The sequence below is a fragment of the Lates calcarifer genome, linkage group LG2, assembly GCF_001640805.2.
Source record: "Lates calcarifer isolate ASB-BC8 linkage group LG2, TLL_Latcal_v3, whole genome shotgun sequence".
NCBI classification, from domain to species: Eukaryota; Metazoa; Chordata; class Actinopteri; family Centropomidae; genus Lates; species Lates calcarifer.
Window position 1 is genome coordinate 12,873,299 of NC_066834.1, and position 20,052 is coordinate 12,893,350.

At 39.4% G+C, this 20,052-nt stretch overlaps 1 protein-coding gene across 1 annotated transcript; it reads left to right on the forward strand.

Annotated features, from left to right (window-relative positions):
- Positions 1-4,358: 4,358 nt before the first annotated feature.
- Positions 4,359-13,624, forward strand: drd4b (dopamine receptor D4b). The gene is made up of 4 exons (XM_018692695.2): positions 4,359-5,004; positions 6,276-6,388; positions 7,628-8,220; positions 13,422-13,624. Exons 1-4 carry the CDS (start codon positions 4,756-4,758, stop codon positions 13,622-13,624), a joined length of 1,158 nt encoding a protein of 385 aa, XP_018548211.1. The 5' UTR covers positions 4,359-4,755.
- The last annotated feature ends 6,428 nt before the right edge of the window (positions 13,625-20,052 follow it).

Below are 20,052 nucleotides of genomic sequence, written 5' to 3' on the forward strand. Positions count from 1 at the left end.
TCAGCTCTTTATCTGCCTCTACTTTGCCATAATTGTTTTTATCTGCTCTTCAACATCTGCCTGTCTTTACTTTGGGCTATTTTTCTATTCGTCTGCCTTTGTATTTCCTTGTATTATTGTCTTTGCATTTTGTAGTATTTTATCTTTATTCCTCTCTTTTGTCCTTTTGCCTTTATTGATCTTTATCTCCTCTCTTTTTTCAGCCACAGTGGGTCATTAATCCTCATTAGATGGTCAGGCTGCATCAGTCCTCTTTCAAGCTGGGAAGCACACTCCAGGAGCCCCCACCTTCCCTGCCACACTCATATACACACTGTCCCTCAGAAATTAGCCTTATCCCATTAGTCAGCTCTATTTGCCTTTTAATACCAGCCTGAAAAAGTTTCCACCCCAGGTAAAATAAGGAGCTCTCGCCTTTTTTTTTTTTTTAAATGTCACAGTAAAACCAAGAGAAGCTGCTATTTATTCGTTTTTTTTTCTTTATCACTACCTGTAGGGTTACAAAGCTATCACAGACTCATTCAGGGACAGACTGACCTCTAAAAACTGTCAAGTGGCAGTAACACACTTAAAGAGGACACAGGGGGCTCAGGATGAAAGAAACAGCAGGGAGTAACAACTTTTCAAATCCATTTCTGTCACAGTTTCAAGACACCTGTGGCCATGCATTTATAAAATGTCACTATCTACCAAATCTGTGTTGAATAAAAATTGTAAAAAATCAACTCAGACTATTATCTAAGATTCTTTTTATTAACTAGATATATATAAGTTTAGCTTTATCAAATTTTTGAGTTTTGTTGATTTTGAAATTTCTATAAGGGTTACGATATTTTTGTTTTACATCCTCCATGACTTGCACTGGTTCATATTCTTATGTTAATCCTGTTTTGACACTTTAAGATGCAAGGCTTGTGAGCAGACATTTTAATAAGTCATCCCTGGCTCAGGTAAGAAAAGGGCAGCATTTAATTACTTAATTATTGGCTTTGCAGGAGAAAGGAGAAGTGTTTTGTTAATACTTAAAGGCCTATCACATACAGATTTACGTTAGTGGAAGCACTAACAAACAGGAAAAACAACACAGCAAACAGCAGCAAACAAAACAAAACTTCAAACAACTCTGGTGGCATGAAGAAAATAACTCAGTCCACAGTATAATATCTGTAGCCCTGTGCCTGTACAACATTTTGGACACTGATGACTTTCCCTGGTGTGAGCACTCACAGCAGAGAGACTGCTCTCTTTTTTCTTACTCCAGAACACACACACCACCTTCTGTTTTTACAAAAAACATTAACCAGTGATGTTGCTCAGTAAATTACAGATCCCTTCCAACTTGTTCATCTAGAGCGTGGTGGCTTCACCTGCTTGCCAACTCCACCAGAGAAGTGCATCCTTGGAGCATATCCTCAGCTGCTGTCCAAAGGCTTGGGAGAGGGGCGCTATTATTGGCACCATCACCAAGTTTTGTGGGCAGCAGCAGACACCATCTGCACTGGCAGCTACCACACTGAGGCCAGACATGGTCCTAATGTCCATGGCAGCCAGGTAAGTGGAGGTAACCTAACTGTCCCCTGGGATGGAAGATCTTGGAAGCTGCTGAAACGGCTTCCCATTGATTTGTTGAGGAGGGGTGTTGCTGTTTAATGTGGAAAACATGGAGTGTTCCTAGCAACTGGTACCACAGCTTCAGAGAGTGTCAACAGATCAATTAGGACAAACCTCTGGTCACTGTACATGTCTATGTACAGTATATACTGTTTGTCACACATCCTTATCATGTCAGCTGTTATATCAAAGGCTGCACTTTCAATTTTCTGGTCGACCGACACCATTCAGTTTATCATCCTGCTCTCATTTAATCATTGAGTTCAAGTAGAGGGAAAGAAGATTAACTCACACTGTTTCCTTTATTTCCAGTAGTGAAATGATACTTCACAGTGAACTTCCTCCTCCTCATGTATTTTCTGCCCAAAGGATTTAAGGCGGGTTAAAGATCTGCGTTGTGTTTTTTGGAGCATGTGTGCTATGCTTCAAGTTCTCCTTTTTGTCCCGAGGCTTTGTGATGATGTGTGGAAAGCTAATTGCTGCTGACTTTATTCTAATGATATTCATGCCACAGGAGCCGCCAGGGCTCAAACGCCTTTACATCAAGATTCAGAAGTAACAGTTGCAGGAAAACTTGTCAGCTGTTGAAAACTAGACCTGGGATTAAAAGCCTTTCTGCCCTCAACTGACACTGAATTCAAGAGCTTAGATTAGTTTGCAAAGGTTTGCTCCTTGAGGTTTGGCTCCATGAGGCTGAAAGGATAAACAACAAAAGTTAATGACCTGAGGTCTCATTACAGAAATGCCTTAAATCTGAAATCCTATCTTATCTCAGTTCGGGGTGACATTTGGAATTTTAGGTGTTAAAGAAACCAGTTTCTGGCTGTATTTAGGGGGAAAAAGCTATTAGCTATTAAAGAACTGTCCTGAAAATGGCAGCAGCACACTTGTTAGGTCAGCATGGCAGTGAAAATAATGAACATGAACACAGAATTATGATGACGACTCTTTACATTTCCCAGACCATATTTCAAAAGGCATAGGTAATGGGTATCAACTGCCAAGATAATTCATTTTGAATTTGATTGATGTGCTATGTCCGAAGCATCAGGCTCGGTCAGATCCACTGATATTTTGGCTTGTCCATCTTGAGCAGCCTACCAGTACATTCAAATTAAAGATACAAGCATGGCAGGTTGATTGCCAGTTGAAAAACTGAGTGTACAGTCAGGATTCTTTAAAGCCGAGTCAAGACAGGACACAGCCATGAGTTTAGGAATTGCTTCTGTAATGGGAACATAGGAAACTTAAGACAAGTCGTTAGGATGTTTTTCTGTAATGAGGCTCCATTGGCCACTGCAGCATCCACACATCAGTCTCATTGAAAGCCCCTTTGAGACAGACGGACTAGGTCTTGTTAATGATCACGTTGGCTCCGTTCACTGGGAATAAGCTCATCCTCACTGATGATTACTTCACATTTTGACATAATTTCTCCTCAGTTCAGATTCCTCACCCTCACATTAAAGCCAGTCAGTTCAGGAGCATCAAACTTTATGAGAAGGTGTCAAAAGTTGTGGGAAACTTTTAATTATGGTTCATTTAATTAGCGTATGACATGAAGTACTGCTGTGTGGATGTGAACCTCAATCAAAGTGAAGCAAGGTCTCGTTTTTCTCCCTGAGAAACAGTTACACACCAGGGGGTCTGCAAAGTTTCGAGAAAGTCATTGAAAACTAGATCCAAGCTCAGCAGAAGTACAAGCAGCAGAACCAGTGCTAGCATAAGTAGTTGAAGGAGTAGAATTAGCAGGTGTAAAACTGTAGGTGTAGCACTATAAATAAAATTAGCAGTAGTATCAGTAGTAGCAGTGGTAGTAGAAGAGTAGTAGGACTAATCATAGTAGTATTACCAGTAATCACAGAAATAGTAGTAGTAGTGGCAGTAGCTGTAGTTGCAGCAGTAGTATTAGTAACAGAGCTACTGAAGAAGTGATGTGTAATAATAGTACTATAATGGTAGTAGTATGAGTAGCAGTCAATCAGTAATGAGTAGTATGAAAGTAGTAGTAGTAGTTGTGGTATTAGTAGAATAGAGGTAGCAATAGCAATATTAAAAGTAGTAATGGTAGTAAGCAGTACTAGTACTAGTAGTAGACTGATAGTAGTAAAATAGCACTTGAAACAGCAGTAAAAGAATTCAAGTGTGTATTCACAGTAATAGTAATATAATGGTAGTGATAGTAGTAGAAGCAGTGATAGAAAAATGGTAGTAGTAATAGTAGAGGTAACAGTAGTATTATTAGTAAAAGTAGCAGTATCAGTAGTCACAGAAATAGTAGCAGCAACAGTAACAGCCTAATGATATAAGTAATAACCTGGCAGAATTAATAGTACCACCATAGTGGTAGAATGGTGGTAGTAAACATAGTAATAATCAATGTACTTTCTTTATTTGTACCGTGTTGTGTATTATGTGTGGTGTGACTATGATAAAAGACCAGAGTGAAAAACATAAATTAAAAAAGAAATACTGAAGGATAAAATTCCAAGATAAAAAATTATAAATCTTTGCTGGGTAACTCAGAGATCTCAAAGACTCACGTTTATTCCATTTTCATCCAAAATGTGTTAAACCTGCAACAGCTCCAAGCTCTGACAGGGTGGCTACAGAATAAAAACTATCTGGGGTATAATTGATTACCACAGTTTCTTTTCCTGACAGCTGAGTTGACATCCTGCTAGGACTGTTCACACACTGCAGAGCCTCAGTAAGCAGATTTGAGCGGATGGATTTAAGCCGTTGCCTTCTGATTCGTCCACTCTGCAAACTTATTCCTTGAGGAGCACGCTGAGAAGACGGCAGGGAAACTGATCCACATAATGCTGCAACAGTCAGGCAGTGTCAGTTCAGTTAATGTGAAAGAGAAGTGTATGGAGGGCTGGATAAGGCGGATAAACCGGGACCTGGTTACTGTGAGCTGCGCGGCTTTGCGTTTGGAGAGCGGAGCGCACGGGGCTCAGTTTGGACACTGAACGCCTCTCACGAGCGTCCTCACGGGGAATACTCGCGCCTAGTTCACCTGTAACACACCTGCTCATCTCAGAGCTGCTGGATACGGCTCATAGATGAAAAATACTCCGGACAGAGTCGTTCTCCGTCGGAGCCCGTCAGTCTGCGGCGCGGGGCGCAACACCGGCGACCATGTCGGACAACTCCACTGACTACAACAACGACACGCTGCCGGCGGCTGCGGTCACACATTATAATTTCCCAGCGCTGGTATTCGGGATTTTGTTGATTGTGATCGTCACCGGGGGAAACGTGCTTGTGTGCCTTAGCGTGTACTTGGAGAAGGCTTTAAAAACGACAACAAACTACTTCATAGTCAGTTTAGCGTTTGCAGACTTGCTTCTGGCGGTGCTGGTTCTGCCGCTCTTCGTTTACGCAGAGGTAAGAACCGAGCTAAAGTAGATTTGGATGGATTATTGAGCGGGAACACAGGGTACAAACCAAGGGGCCTAAGGGGTCAGAAAGGCCGGGAGGGTTCATAATTTGTAGTCTGTGTAGTCGTATAGTTAGTACGCATATTATGTATGATGTTTAATATAGTATAAGTGCAAAGGAGTGTGGATCTGATGTGGTAGGAGGCTTTAGGCAGGAGTTAGACGGTCTCTATGCATTTCCAGAGAGAAACTAAAACTAAGGTTCAGCTTCAGTTTTTCAACCAGCAGCAGCAACAACTGCAGAATGGTACTGACAGAAAAACAAAAGGCTCACAATGAGATGCAAAACAAGCACTAAGAGAGACAAAAGGCCTATAGTAAAACAGAAAGTGACTAGAGACTATAAAGATAGATTCACAAAAACAATCATATAGACATGCACAATACCAAAACTAATGTAGAGCCAAAAACTGACCACAGGGAGATGCAAAATGTCCACAAAACATAATAACTACAAAGAGACAGATAACAACTACAGAGACAGAAAATGACAACAAAGACATGCAAACCGACGATCAAGAGACACAACATGATCACAATATGACTGCGTTGTTTTTAGTAGTTTGTGTCTCTTTGAGTTAGGGTGTAGTCTCACAATCCATCCATGACAGTAACCTGTATCAGACCTAACACCTGCTGATATGTCACAGTGCAGATAGAGCAGTTTACGTAGAGGGGGGTCTAATACTTGTCTTTCTTTCCTCTTTAATTAGGATTAATTAAAGACAGGGGGGCAGTGGGAGATTGATCATGGTTGTTAGGAGAGGAGGTTATGATTCATACATCACAGTATTTCCAGGGTATAATCTAGCTCTTACTACAGCATTAAAAACCACCTGCATGCTTGGTGTCTCAGTGTAAATGTCTCTGTGGCTCAGAGATACCCTGCTGAGGCTTCTCCTCAAGTCCTCCTTAATTAGCTGCATTTGTGATCTTGTTACCTGTGCCACTGGTTGCAGCCAGTTAATCTACCGAGTGTCACACTAGTGGTTTGTCCGCATGCACTCACTGGATTAGAGGAGTCAGTCTGATGTCTGATGTCTCTATGTTCTCCTGAGGAAAAGTCAAAAGAGGAAAAAGTGGGCAGAGTTTTTAAGGAGTAATATTTGGGAGCTGCAGTGGTGCAAACACAATAGGATTATGTAGAGATATTTACAGTCAGATTTGGGGCAGCTAACGAGGTGGTGTTTGTGTGTTTTTTTCTGTATGTTTGTGCAGTTTCAGGGTGGAGTTTGGTCCTTGAACATGCTGATGTGTGATGGCCTGATGACCATGGATGTGATGCTGTGCACTGCATCCATATTCAACCTCTGTGCCATCAGTGTGGACAGGTATGTGTGTGTTTGTCTGGTTGAGGTTCATATGAAGATATTATTCGCGACAGGGACTTTCAGGTTGTTTTAACTGAGGGAGCTAGAGGAGGAAAGGATAAAAAGACTTGAATCTTATCCAAAAACAAAACAGATAGTAGATGCTGGTTAATTATTGTACTGTAAATCTAAAATATCACTTGCAACAAATGCAGTGAATTGTTCACAATATTTACACTGAATGTGTGTTTGTTTACCCAAAACTAGGCTAATCCACTGAAAAGGAGCTACTAAGCACACCAAAACGTTTTCATCACACCACAGACGCTGCCACTTGCCTTGCATTATGCCTGCAGTGGATGAACTAATGAAATTATACTTGCAACTGGATTTAGTAATAAGGAAAAACTTGTGACTTTAGCCCAGAATCATATTATCATAAGAATCTGGACTTTGAGGAGACATTGCCATGAACTGGGCCCATTCAGAAGAAAACAACACACTGATTTGGATGAGGTGGTAGCTATGGCAATGGACAGATGCAAGGACATTGCTGGTAACATCTACAGGCAATTCAAACAGGATTTGTGGTACAGTAGGACACAATACAAGAGATCATTAATCCTCAAGAGGTGGAGCTTTGAAGAGCACAGGTGTCTTAGGTGCAGGCAGTAAAACACTTAAGGGTCTCATGCTCTTTGGATATTATTTTACCAGAATGTAACATGTAAACAATAAAATTTTATGTAAATAAACTGTTGACGCTCCTCTCCATATGAGCTCAAAATCTGATGCTGCAAGAGCAATAAAACTCATTGTTAATGGAAAACAATAGGAGCCAACAGAAAATCTCTGCACAAGAAATGGACAATTTAAATATTTCAAACATGAAAAACCTTTAAAAAAGTAGAAACAAACAATGTCTGGCTCTGACTTCCTGTCTGCAGGAGCAGGGTGGTGCCCTTATGTACTTTGCTTTTCATGTTTTTCCTTCTTTCTTCAACTACTCAACAAAACAGGAGGAGTTTGAGTGGATGAATTGGAGCCAAAACATCATTCAGAATGAGACATCTTGTTTAGACTTCTTCAGTATCCAATGGAGCTTACAGACAATTTTTCAAAATTAGGTGTCATTTATACTGATTTAGTGAAATAAATTAAAAAGCTGGTAAATATGTTAAAAGTTATTATCATCATTCAATGTGAAGTAGGGAAAGTTGTGAGATTAGTCATTGTTAGACATGTTCTTTTGTTTTGCAGGTTTATTGCTGTGTCCATCCCCCTTAATTACAACCGTAGGCATGTGGACCATCGTCAGCTCATCCTGCTGTCAGCCACCTGGTTGCTGGCCCTGGCTGTGGCTTCACCTGTCATGTTTGGCATCAACAACGTGCCAAACCGCGACCCCAGTGAGTGCAAACTGGAGGACAACAACTATGTAGTTTATTCCTCTGTCTGCTCCTTCTTCATCCCCTGCCCCATCATGGTACTGCTCTACTTTGGTGTTTTCCGCGGGCTGCAGCGCTGGGAGGAGGCTCGTAAAGCCAAACTACGCAGCAGCATCGAGGCCTGCAGAAAGCTGCAGCACGCCGCCGTTGCCACCGCCCTCCCCCCGCTGACAGGCACCATCCCCGGGGCTCTGCCCATGCCTCTGCCCAGGATCATCGAGAGGGACTTGGCCCAGTCTCGGCTGGACGATACAGACGACTACATTCAGGAGATTCCTTACCCGCGGCAATACAGAGAGAACTCAGTGCCCACGGTGACGTTCAGTCAACAGCAGCTGAGGAAGAAGAGAGCCAAGATCAACAGCAGGGAGAGGAAAGCTATGAAGGTGCTACCTGTCGTAGTAGGTTAGTCTTCATGTTCTTCCTCTCCTCCTATCAGAGCTCAAAGGACTCAGTCTAAATATAAAAGGACCATAACAGTGCTTTTGCATGTTGTGGTCCATTAACGACACATCAGTAGTTAACAGCAGTGACACTTGCCACTACATGCAAGTTTTAAACTAATTTTAAAGTCCTCTATGTTTTCATCCAGACATCAAACAGACTCCTGAGCTGATGTGCTGCAAACGTAGAACAAACTTGAGTCCAGGGGCCCATTTCATAAAAGCACTTTTCAAACACTGCTGATATACATGTCACATTTTACATATGATTGTTGCTCACAATTTGAAGTCATAAAGAGTCACACAAAGACACATACAAGCTCATTTCTGAGTGTAATGTTTGTTTTGTTGAGGAAACAAGTCAAAAAGAGTGAGAAGAAGATGAATTTGGTAACAATGACTGCTCATCCACAAAATGGTTCTGAAGTCTGTTTGCCATTGACTCAAGTACTCCAGCAATTTAGTATTTCATCTTCGTAAACTCTGGGACTTGCATGACACAGATTTAAAGAAGAATGGTCAAATTTAAAGAGGCAGAGCCTGAGATATGCTGACTTTGTGTCTCTGAACACTCAGTATTATATAAAATGGCACACCGGCTGACTGGTAAATGCCACTATCTTTCCAAGTCCATGATACCAGTTTGTAAAGCATACTGTCAAAAACTCAAACTGAGATAATGCTATTGATATCACTTTGGCATAGAATCCTAAACTTAACAAATCTCTTCCAAAGCCTCAAAAGACATTTTACAACTGATTTGACAGGCTGAGAACTCATGACAAGTAAATGCACACTTCATGTGTAAAATCATAAAGTGCCACTTTCAAACTCTGTCACAGGACAATGTGACATAACTGTACTGCTCTGCGTGTTCAACGCTGTATTTCTACTACTGATCCCAAGTTGTTAAATGCAGATTATGAACTGATAAACCTTAGAGCCTTAAATAAAATAAGTCACAATACTGATAAAGACTGTAAGTTAAACCGAATATGCGGGGCTGTAATGGGTCGTGATGTGGAACTATGGTGAGTCATGGAGTTTAACACGACTGTTCACCTTCACCCATACCTCTTTTACTTGAATTGTTAGATCAGGAGAATGGGTGAGAAATTAGTAAATCAACACATAATCATGCTCTTTTGGAAATGTGAAGAAAGTTTTTACCAACTGAACACTTCGCTCCTACTATGACACTGCTCTGCTGGCTATCAGCTTGTGGTGTGATATAATGGGTGGCGTTACCTAGTTAACCCGAATCAAATTTGATTTGTATAAATTTAAGATTGCTCCCGAGTTCAAGATGAGTCAACAAAAATATTACAATGTTTTCCAGTAAGAGATCAGAGAGGGACTTTCTGGGGGAACTTTCTGAGATATTTGTGGAATATATTGAGTGATAACTGAACAATCAACAAAAGGAGACTTTGAGAATTATTATTTTTTTACTTTTTTACTAAGACTCATGGATCTGTTGCTGCACTGTTAGTGGGCCTTTCTTTGTGGAGTTTGCATGTTCTCCTTGTGCCTGCATGTGATCTCTCCAGGTACACCAGGTTCCTACTATAGTCAAAGACATGCAAGTAAATTGTCAGCCCTGAGATAGACTGGCGATCCTGTCCAGGGTGTACCCCGCCTCTGTCAGAGTGCTGTTGCTACTCAGAGAGCATTAATCAACCAATTTAAAGAATCCCTTTATTTATATAAAAATGTCATCTGCTGTCAAGGAGCAAACAGCCCTGAGCTGAAGCACCTTTTACTGTGGCCACATCTGTATTTGAGTGATCTGTTTAATCACTGAAGCAGGAAATGGAAGTAAAATTGCCCGTGGGTGAGGTGTTTCAGTCCTGAACACTTCAATGTGGTAATTACTGCCCTGGTTAAAGTTGCAGGAGTTGTAAATAATTGCACCTAAGTTGCCCGTGTGTGGTGCCTATTAATCAAATCAGATCAGACAATGAATTATAAACAAACTTCTCTTGCATCTCTGCTCTGTGAATCTTAATTTGTTTTCCTAATTTTTTCAGTGTTAACTTGTTGTACATTATGGAGGATGAAATGGACTTTGCTTCCAGATATTGATCAAAATTATATTAACTTTTGCACTTGTGTTTACAGTTTATTGTTTGCGTTGCAGCTGAGGTAGCTGTGAGGCCGCTGACATTCATGCATTTCACTCTGAGGTTAAAAGTGTCACTTCTGACTGGTTGTCTCTCAACAAGCACCGCCATTATAGCTTAAAGCCTTCAATCCAATTATTATGTAACACATGATCTTACAGTCGCACCGTCTCCTGTACACAGACTCAGATCTGCTCTGATTTGTTTACTGCTTTGGCCAGTGGCCCACCAGATACAACTCAGTTTTATTTTGTAATTGTGGTAAAAGCAGAATTTATATAAACACTGGGCTTTGCATTCACATTTGTGAGCAAACTGCAGAAAGTATGTTGTGGTATAAAACCATTCAAATTAATGAATGACTCCAGTAAAGACATTCAACATGCAGTGTAAAACCTCAACCCCTGAGCACAAACAGCTTGTAAACACTCCAAACACGTCATCCACAAGAAAATAGAACTAAGAGTCTGCAGCTTGGTATAATGTGCAGCATGTTCACAATGTTAGTTTAGGCTGTTGGCATGCCAACATTTGTAGTAGCTGTTGAAGCTGAGGCTGATAGGAATTTCAATAGGTTGCAGGTGTTTGGTGATGAATCAAAGCCTTCAGCAAAATTAAAAATTTACCAAACGATGAAAAGTCAGAGGATGACTAGTTTTATATAATTTGTCCTGAGGGGAAATTAACAATGGCACCAAATTTCAGAGCAATTAATCCAGTGGTGATTATGTAAAAGTGTATCCATAATGTGCCTTATTGCATAGTTTCTGTAATGCCTTTGTGCCTGAAATATTAAACTGTACTAAAAAAAACTTGAACTACATTTACAGAACAGAGTGCTGACATGAATCCCTACATTTAACATAGTATTATCACAGATGGCCTGAATGCATCTATGAATAAGAAGTGTGCGTGTGTCCTGCTGACAGTAGAGGCATGTGGCATATTATGCAAAGTCCTCCAATCTTCTGGAGAGGAAGACATAAATCCCATCATCCATCAACCTCTCAACATAAAGCTAATAAATCACTTGGGTCTGTTTTATCTCCAACATGAGACATCACACGAGACAAATGGCTTCAGTTTGATTCGGTGACACAGTTCTTCATAGTCACCGCTGAGCAGGGAAACTAAACTTATTAAGGAGAGTTTCACACTGAGGTCTATAAACCAGCAAGAGAGAACTAAATTACCTTCCAATGTCTGTCCTTGTGTGGTCAGTTTATATACAATGTTAACAGAGGTTGTTCTCTGCTTCTGTGTCGTTAGCCTCTTTATTAAAGGACAACTCAGGGAGTTTTGAACCTGAGCCCTATTTTCCCGTGTTTTTGGTTGTAAATGATTGATATGGACAAAAATCTTTGCAATCAGTGTATTCGGAAATACGAAACAACCGCTGCAATGTAGATCAACAGTGCAATTGTCCATGTCAAAGTACGTTCACTTAAGTGTTTGTTGTTACCACTGACAGTTTCAGATTGATATTTTAAGTGTCAGGGGTGGACCATTTTATTAAAGAGTAAGATCCTTTTTGTTTAACCAGAAAGTGCAATATATCACTACCAGACTCCACTGATAAAAACATTTTACTTCTCACGACACTGAGTTGCTAATCTACTGCTGCCTCAATTTGTTAGTAACTCCTGTTTTCTGCTTGGTAAAACTATTATTTTTGCTAACTGAGCCTGGTGGTTTTGACCAGTGATGAAAACAATGTTTCTGGTTAAACAGGTAGAATAAAAAGGTCTATCTCTGTAGGAATACTCTCCATAATGTTTTCAGACACTTCTAATAACAAGTAACTGAGCCTGTCAGCAGCAAAAACACACACTTTCAGAGGACATGTTTTGAGAAGGACAGCTGCAGCAGCTATTAAGCAGTTCCAGGTACACTGCAACGATTAAATATACACAAACCTGGGAAAATGAGGCCCTGGTTCAAAAATACCAGCATTATCCTTTAACTCCGACATTGAGATTAATGATTTTCTTGCAAGGGGAAAAACTGATTGAACACCCCCAAGCTGTAATGTCTAGAGTTAAAATTATGAGACACAAGGGTCATACATTTCTACTTTGTTTCTAATGAACTTAGTCTGGTAATGAATCATTAAAGTCACACTGTCAAAGTCACACTGAAACATATCATCCTTAAAGGTGAGTTTAGGATAAAATAGTTATATAACAGTGCTTTAAATGTACAAAAGACAAGAAAATATTGTGGAGTCAGATTCTTACAGTAAACAGCAACACATCTGTCGACAGCTGTGAGAGAGGAGCTGAGCAATGGTCAAGACAGCCTTAAAACTGTAGAAGAGAGAACTGACTTATGACAATTTTTTATTTACAACTTCTGAGAGAAATGTTTCAGCACCTGGAGTGATCATCACGTTGACAGAAAAACACCAGGTGCTTTTGAAGTTTATTTATGGAGTGTTAATTAGAAGTGTAATTATACAGCCAGTTTACAGATGGGTGTGATAGATGAAGCAGGGCTCACAGCTGAACACAGAAAGCTTGGATTACAACAAACTCTGAAAGTGGAAAATTACTTGTTTGTCTTTTTGATATAACAGGCAAAGAAGTTTAAGTCTCATAGTTTTTAGTTTTGAATGCACAAATCTGATCCTTGTCTACATGCCACTTTAATAAAAAATAAGTAAATGTATAATTAACATGACTGAACTTGGTGGTTGAACACACAACCACAACACCTTAACATGTTTGTTTTTTTTTTCTTTTTCTGTTTTCTTCTTTTGTATTTTTAATATATGTAGTAATGTATATTATTGTGTCTTGTCTTGTGTTCTTACTATTTAATCTATATTTTTCACTCTTCTTTTCTCTACTTTATTGCCTTCCCTTTGTAATTGTAGATTTTGTTAAGTGCTATATAAATAAACTTTATCATCATGAATTTCATTATTTAAAGCCTTCAATATAGGACCAATATTGCGGGTGAGAAATGACAAAGGTTAGCATCTGAAGAGACGCACAGATGAAATACAATGACTGATTTCCCTCCTCATATTTTCATGCAGGTTGCTTCCTGTTCTGCTGGACACCGTTCTTTGTGGTCCACACAACACGAGCTCTGTGTTTAAAGTGCGACATACCTCCCCATCTGATGAGCACTGTCACCTGGCTGGGCTACGTCAACAGTGCTCTCAACCCCATCATCTACACCATCTTCAACACAGAGTTCAAGAAATTCTTCAAGAAATGTTTTCGCAGCTGCTGCTGACACCTCTACATTTTCCTTCACAGACCATGACCCAGTGAACTAAATAAAGGAACTGGGACGTGATGAAGCTCAGACCTGTGAGAGCATACAGATTTACAGAAAACAACGCTTAACTAACCAATGAACTCTTAAATCTGGGCTGCCAGGTGCAGATTGACAGGCCGATCAATGATCACTGTCCTTTAACAGTGTTTTAAAAAGCAGCTACTGGTGATAATTTCATTTCTGGGTCCATTTTGTCATTTACTGATTAACTTTTTTGATCCTTAGGGATTGCTGCCCAAACAAAATGACAATGTTTTGGCGTAAAGCTGCAGAAAGCAGCTAAACACTGTCAGCTGACACAAACTCTTTCTTTTCTTATACTATTAGCCTCAGATTGAGTTATGGTCTGCCCGTTCCAGTGAAGGATGTGAGATTTTGAGGATGAGAGGGAAGTCTTCCTGAAAGGATCAACTCAGGGCATAAATGTCCCCAAGGATGCAGAAAGACTGAATGAGCTTCAGCAGACCAGACTGAAAAGCAGCTGAACGCTTCATGACATCAAAAATCCTTTAAATCAGCCACTGATCTCTAGTTTTTACAAACTGTATATGTTTAAAGGAATAGTTCAACGCTTTGGGAAATACTCTTATTTGCTTTCTAGCCGTGTTACATTAGAGGATTAATACCACTTTTATGTCTGCATGGTGAAAATGACACTGCGCTGTAGCCAGCAGCTGGTTAGCTTAGGTTAGCTTAGCTTAGCATAAAGACTGGAAAAAGAGGGAAACAGCTAGCCTGGCTCTGTCTGAAGTAGAGCTGTATCTGAATCTCAGCCAATGTACACAACTTCTGGCTATGTTGTGTTGTTCCATTACAGCTGTCCGGTGCCTCTAACACCCATCTCCCTTAAAAGTTACACATACATAAGAAAACTTGTGTTTATAGTTAGTAAGAGGACGAGAGCAGGAGAAAAGTCTGTGATTGCCCTCTGTGCTTTAAATCCAACATATAATTAATTCACATATTTTTTCTGTTTCTGTTCTCAGGCAACAAAACAAAAATGAAATTTGACTGCATGCTGACCAGCAATCTGTTTAGCTGCAGATATAATCCTTATGACTGTCAGACAAAGTAAACAAAAATACAGGTTGATGACAGCAGTTGTGTTATATTGTCATTTAACATGAGTGATGACAAAGAGAGTTAGAAGCAACAAAGCATCTGTTACTGTCACATCTGAAGGGGTGCATATATTTATGCTTGTGAAATTCTACAGAAGTCTGCAAAATAGCTTGAAATATAACAATAGATGTAGCTGCTGAAGAACAGATGCTCCAGAATGCTGCTGGACGCTGTGTTCATCAGTTGACAGTTTAGGTCGAAATAGAGAGGTTTAATGTTTAAAAATTAATAATTTAATTTGTCATGTGCTTCTGGTTTTGTATCCTGGTCATAATTAAGTTAGAAAATCCTAGCCCAAGTCTCGCCTGTCTGGCTGCTGACGTTGCTGTCAGCCGAAGAGGCAATCATGCTGGAGTAGGGGATCTGTTTCCATCACAGTTGGTAGTTTTGTAGTTTAGTCATTTTGAGTCAGTTTATAGAAGTTTATAGCCAGTCTATTATCATGGGTTACAGAGGAACATAGATTGCCTAAGGTCCTGCCATGACGAAACGCCACATACATATATGCTGCACACAGTCACACTGAAATTTAATCAGATCATCTTCTCTATGTGGGGTGCCTGTGGTGTGAGCATGAAGTTTCTACTGTGAGTTATCGTGATCACAAGGAAATTAAGTTTCTTCCTCATTAAGTTATTTAGCGCATTAATTAGCACAGATGTTTCATACAATCACATCTGTCTTTACACACTACATACCAAAGACATGCAGGTTAGGCTAATTAGTGACTCTAAATCGCTTGTGGGTGTAAATGTGAGTGTGAATGGTTGTTTGTCTCTGTATGTCAACCCTGCGATAGACTGATCTGTTCAGGGTGTAACTCACCTCTCGTCTACTATGTATTGTTCTTGAGTTACCATGCTCACGAGAAAGTGTCTACTGAATCACAAAAATGAAAATTGACTTGGGGGCTCCACCTGCCAGCATCTTCACAGGTTGCGAATGACCACCGTATATCTTATTTTTAAATTCATGCATACATCAAGATGTAAAAACAACAACTGGTAGTTTTATAGGTTGAACCACTTCTGCACTATAACTTCCTGAGCTCACCAGACAACCAGCTATTAGCTGTTCAGCTAACCAGCCTGCAACTGTAGCTTTATATCAAACAGACAGATTTGAGAGTGGGGTCCATATCTTCATCCAACTCTTGGCGAGAAAGTGAAAAAGTATTTCCCCAAATGTTCTACTATTCCTTTACTGCGAGGCAAAGGTCACATCAGTCCTGTTGTTGTTGTCAAATGTCATGCCATGACAGTCCTCCTGCGAAACATTAGAGATCACCCACTGATCAATGAGTTGAAGGCAAAGAGGCTTCAGGAAGCAGAGTGCACGAACCGGAAAATTTCAGAATGTTTGATCTATCGATATTTACGATCGAGTCTGACGCATGATATAAAGAACTCTGAATGGACAGGCTGGATTTTTCCTCTCAGATCAGCAGGATTTGCAGCCAAAAGGACCTGAGAGGCAGAACTTGAAAGATCAGCAATTGATCCACCCCACCGTTATGAATCACTGACTTCCTCTATGAACTGTGTGTCAATCAGTTAAAAGGTTTACAATACATGAAGTGCAGCGCAGTTGAAACCAGGTCACCGTGGCATTCATACAGTACTGAGGAGCAATATGCCTTAAAGTCACAGGATGTTCTGCCTATGGTGATAGAATCTGTATCACTTAAACCCTAAAAACACTGAGGAAACTTACAGAAAAGTAGTTTTTAAATTGTCTAGAACATATTTCCTGTTTCATATTCAAAACTTCAGTATGTTGTCTTTGTAATTCACACGTCAACACAAACAAGGAGGCTGAGACGGCCAATTTGATGCTTTCTCTTTTTTTTCCTGAGGATTGATTTAGTCTACCACTGAGAGGATAAAAAAGTTTGTTTTTTAGAGTTTAACAAAAAAAAAGCACGGGGGGTTAACGGCTTTTGCGTGACAGTTCAGCTTCTGTATTGATTATCCTCCTCTGATACAGAGTACTACACATCTCCACCTAACCATGTTATAATGAGAACACTTTCTTGTTTTGATGAGATATAGAGATTTTGTGTAATTAAGGGAAAAAAAGTGTGATAAAATCATGTTGCTATTACAAGAAAGGCTTCTTATTAGAATTGAATAATTGTAGTAATGAGAGAAAAAGATGCAGTTATAGCAGGGAAAAATATCTTGCTATAACATAACATAATAAGAAGCAAGAAAGATGTGTTGATATTATGCACTAAAGAGAATTATTCTTTAATATAGAAAGAAAAGATTCTTATTAAAATAGGATAACTTGGTATTTAGTAATAACAAGAAAAATATGTCATGACATGAGAAGTTCCTTGTTATAGTGAGAAACTGAGCTTATAATTTTTGTCATGTTGCTCAATGTTAAACTCATTTCTTGAAAATTACTTCAAGGAGGTAAGAGAGACAAACAAAAACTATAGCTTCTAATTGTCATTTAAACAATTTAATTCCTGAACTTCTTCTGCTACCACTTGGAAAACTTTACAGATAAATAATATTAGAGTAACATCTCAAAAAGCAGGAACACTGTAACTTTATTTGGAAAATCAGATATTATTTGCTTTCAAAAATGTATGTATGATGTTGCTGTAATAGAAAACTCAATTTAAGCAAAGCAAAGATTGTGACATTAGAGTTATTATCCTCATGTCAACTGTTGTGAGTTTTTTGTTCTGAAAGTATCCTTGACTGCAGGATGGCTTAGAATTGAGTGCTATTGTCCTTTAAGCCATGACTGCCTGTCACCACAGTATATATGTTTGGTTACTGGCTGTGCCTACTGTATGCCATATCCACGTTTTATGTGGAAAACTTTCTAATAATAAAGTGTGTCATCCATCTAAACGTTCCTATGGCCTTCAGCTGAAACCTGATCGATGTGGTCAGACTATCTCATCTTTCAGTTTGAGATATCATGTGCTAGAAAAGCTCGTCCTGGGAAAATAGACTGGATTCCAGATGTGATTTCATGATTTCATTGAATAAATGACTGAGCCACAGTTTGGTGCCAATTTTAAAATCCCATTTATGCACGGACAGATTATGGGACAATGGGTCCCTGGGCACGAGCCATGTAAAAGCCCCTCACCCATCCTACATAAGAGAAAGACTAAAAGAGACAAAAACAACACAACCATGTAGTGTGTGGTTGTTTCGTGCACATCTTTTTGCAGTTGTTATGCTTCTATTTATGCATTTATGACCACTTGGCATCTCTTTTTTTTGTCGTTTTGTGGTCATTTGTGTCTTTTAGCCTTCCTTTTGTGTCTGTCTGTGGTCTTTTTGTGTTTCTAAACTGCAGCAGAACTTCAGTGTTTTGTTCACAACAGAGATGAACAGAAGCTAACTGACCACAGCTTCAGGTTCCTGCCACAGCAGATCTACAGACACTTACTGAACAATATTCAGTAATCCATCCACACATTCATGAAGCCATACAGTCCAGGATTTCCTTAAGAGAAAACTGGATAGTACAAGACTTTGAGATACAGTTGTAAGTAACAAACATTATTACTTTTGAACTAAAATGGGATTTGAAGAAGCTGTGAAATTTCCAACCACCAAGTGTGAGAATTACACTCTGAATAGGCTCCCAACTGAGATGTACAAATTGGACATTGGGGTCTGCACAGTCTCATTACTTCCCTCTTAACATGTAGTAACTTAATTCTAAAAACAACATTTTGCTATTACCATGAACCTAAGCCATTTTTTACTTTTGTCATTCTGCCACCAGTGAGGCAGCATGGCTCTGAAATAACCAACAAGATGATCACCAGGCACAGCTGGGTGTTTTGGACCAAAAAGCCTCAAAACCAAAAAACTGAATTTATAATGTGATGGAATAATTTCAAGAGGTCCTCCTGCCAAAATGGTTAATTTTTTTATCTGTGTCAGATGAAACAACTGTGTTTTCTAATCTGCCATGGCTATGGTTAAGGTCTGCTCATCTGGGGAAACTACACAGCACAAGATTCACATGGAAGCATTTCTGGAGCTTTTGATCATATCTCACAGTCTTCATCAGCACTTGTTTTTCTGAGCACTTTGAGGACTTGTCTACGTTGTCTTAAAAGTTGAGACTGAGAGTTCAAGCTGACAAAACAAGCTCACCTCAAGGTCCATGACCTTTTATTCTTAAATACATAAGATTTACAAATGGCAGTGGCCATGGAAAACATACACTGTAATTTATTTCAACATGGCAGAAACAATTAATTTTACTGTCCACTGGACTCTCCTTAATGAGAAAATGTTTGTGGAGGCCTTTTACCATTAACACAGCTGTAGTTTACGTTGAAAAAATTTAAAAAATACAACAGAAAGCATGACGAGAACAGAAGCTGAAAAAACAAACAATAAGCTCTGCAGTCTACTTATTAATGTCAGACACTAAAATGTGGGGCAGAAAAATTACACTCCCCAAAGCAGTAGAAAGATTTGACTTAGACTTAAATCTTTTTAAGAAGCACACAGAAACTAGCATGAAAGGAAAAATCCCAAGTCCCTTGAAGCAGATGATAAAATACTACACGTGATAAGATTAAAATAGACCTTTTCTTGTTACAAAGATGTCAGCATCACCCCAAAAACACATTTCTTCCAGGACTGGGGGGAAAAGAGAAGTGAAAATTGCAGTGACGTGCGAGCTTGATGAGCTCAGAGAGCCGGCTCACTTTTTTCTCAACGGGAAAATGTAATGCAAATGAAAACAGGTCTCACTCATTCACTTGGTACAAGAAATCCTGGGAAATGAAGGAAGACTTATGGAGGAGGGTTCACTTGAGATGAGGGTGCACCTGCATCCACCCATCTATCACAATCAGCTATGTAAAAGGAAAGTTACAGTAGTATCACAAGCTGCACAATGTCTAAAACTACAAGTCTGAGGTTGCAAAATGATATTAACTTCCTTCATCCCTTATAAAGGTAGGTATGACTTTGCTTTATAAACATGGAGAAGTATTTGTTTTGGAGTTTGTAGTTTGGGGTGAGAGGGAAAGATCTGATTATGCTAACCAAGCCAAAGTTATTTGATAATTTAGTCTGACGTTCTTGGTGTAATGTTTTGTAATTTCTGGTGGGTTTTTTTGGAAGTCTTCTCAGTTAAAATAATTTTTAATCAGATTTTTGACATGTTGACTATTTTCCTTTTACTGTCACAACAGCTGCATTTAATTATTGACAGCTGACATCTGTGCTCTGCTCCTGCTTAAGGAGAAATTTAAAAATATG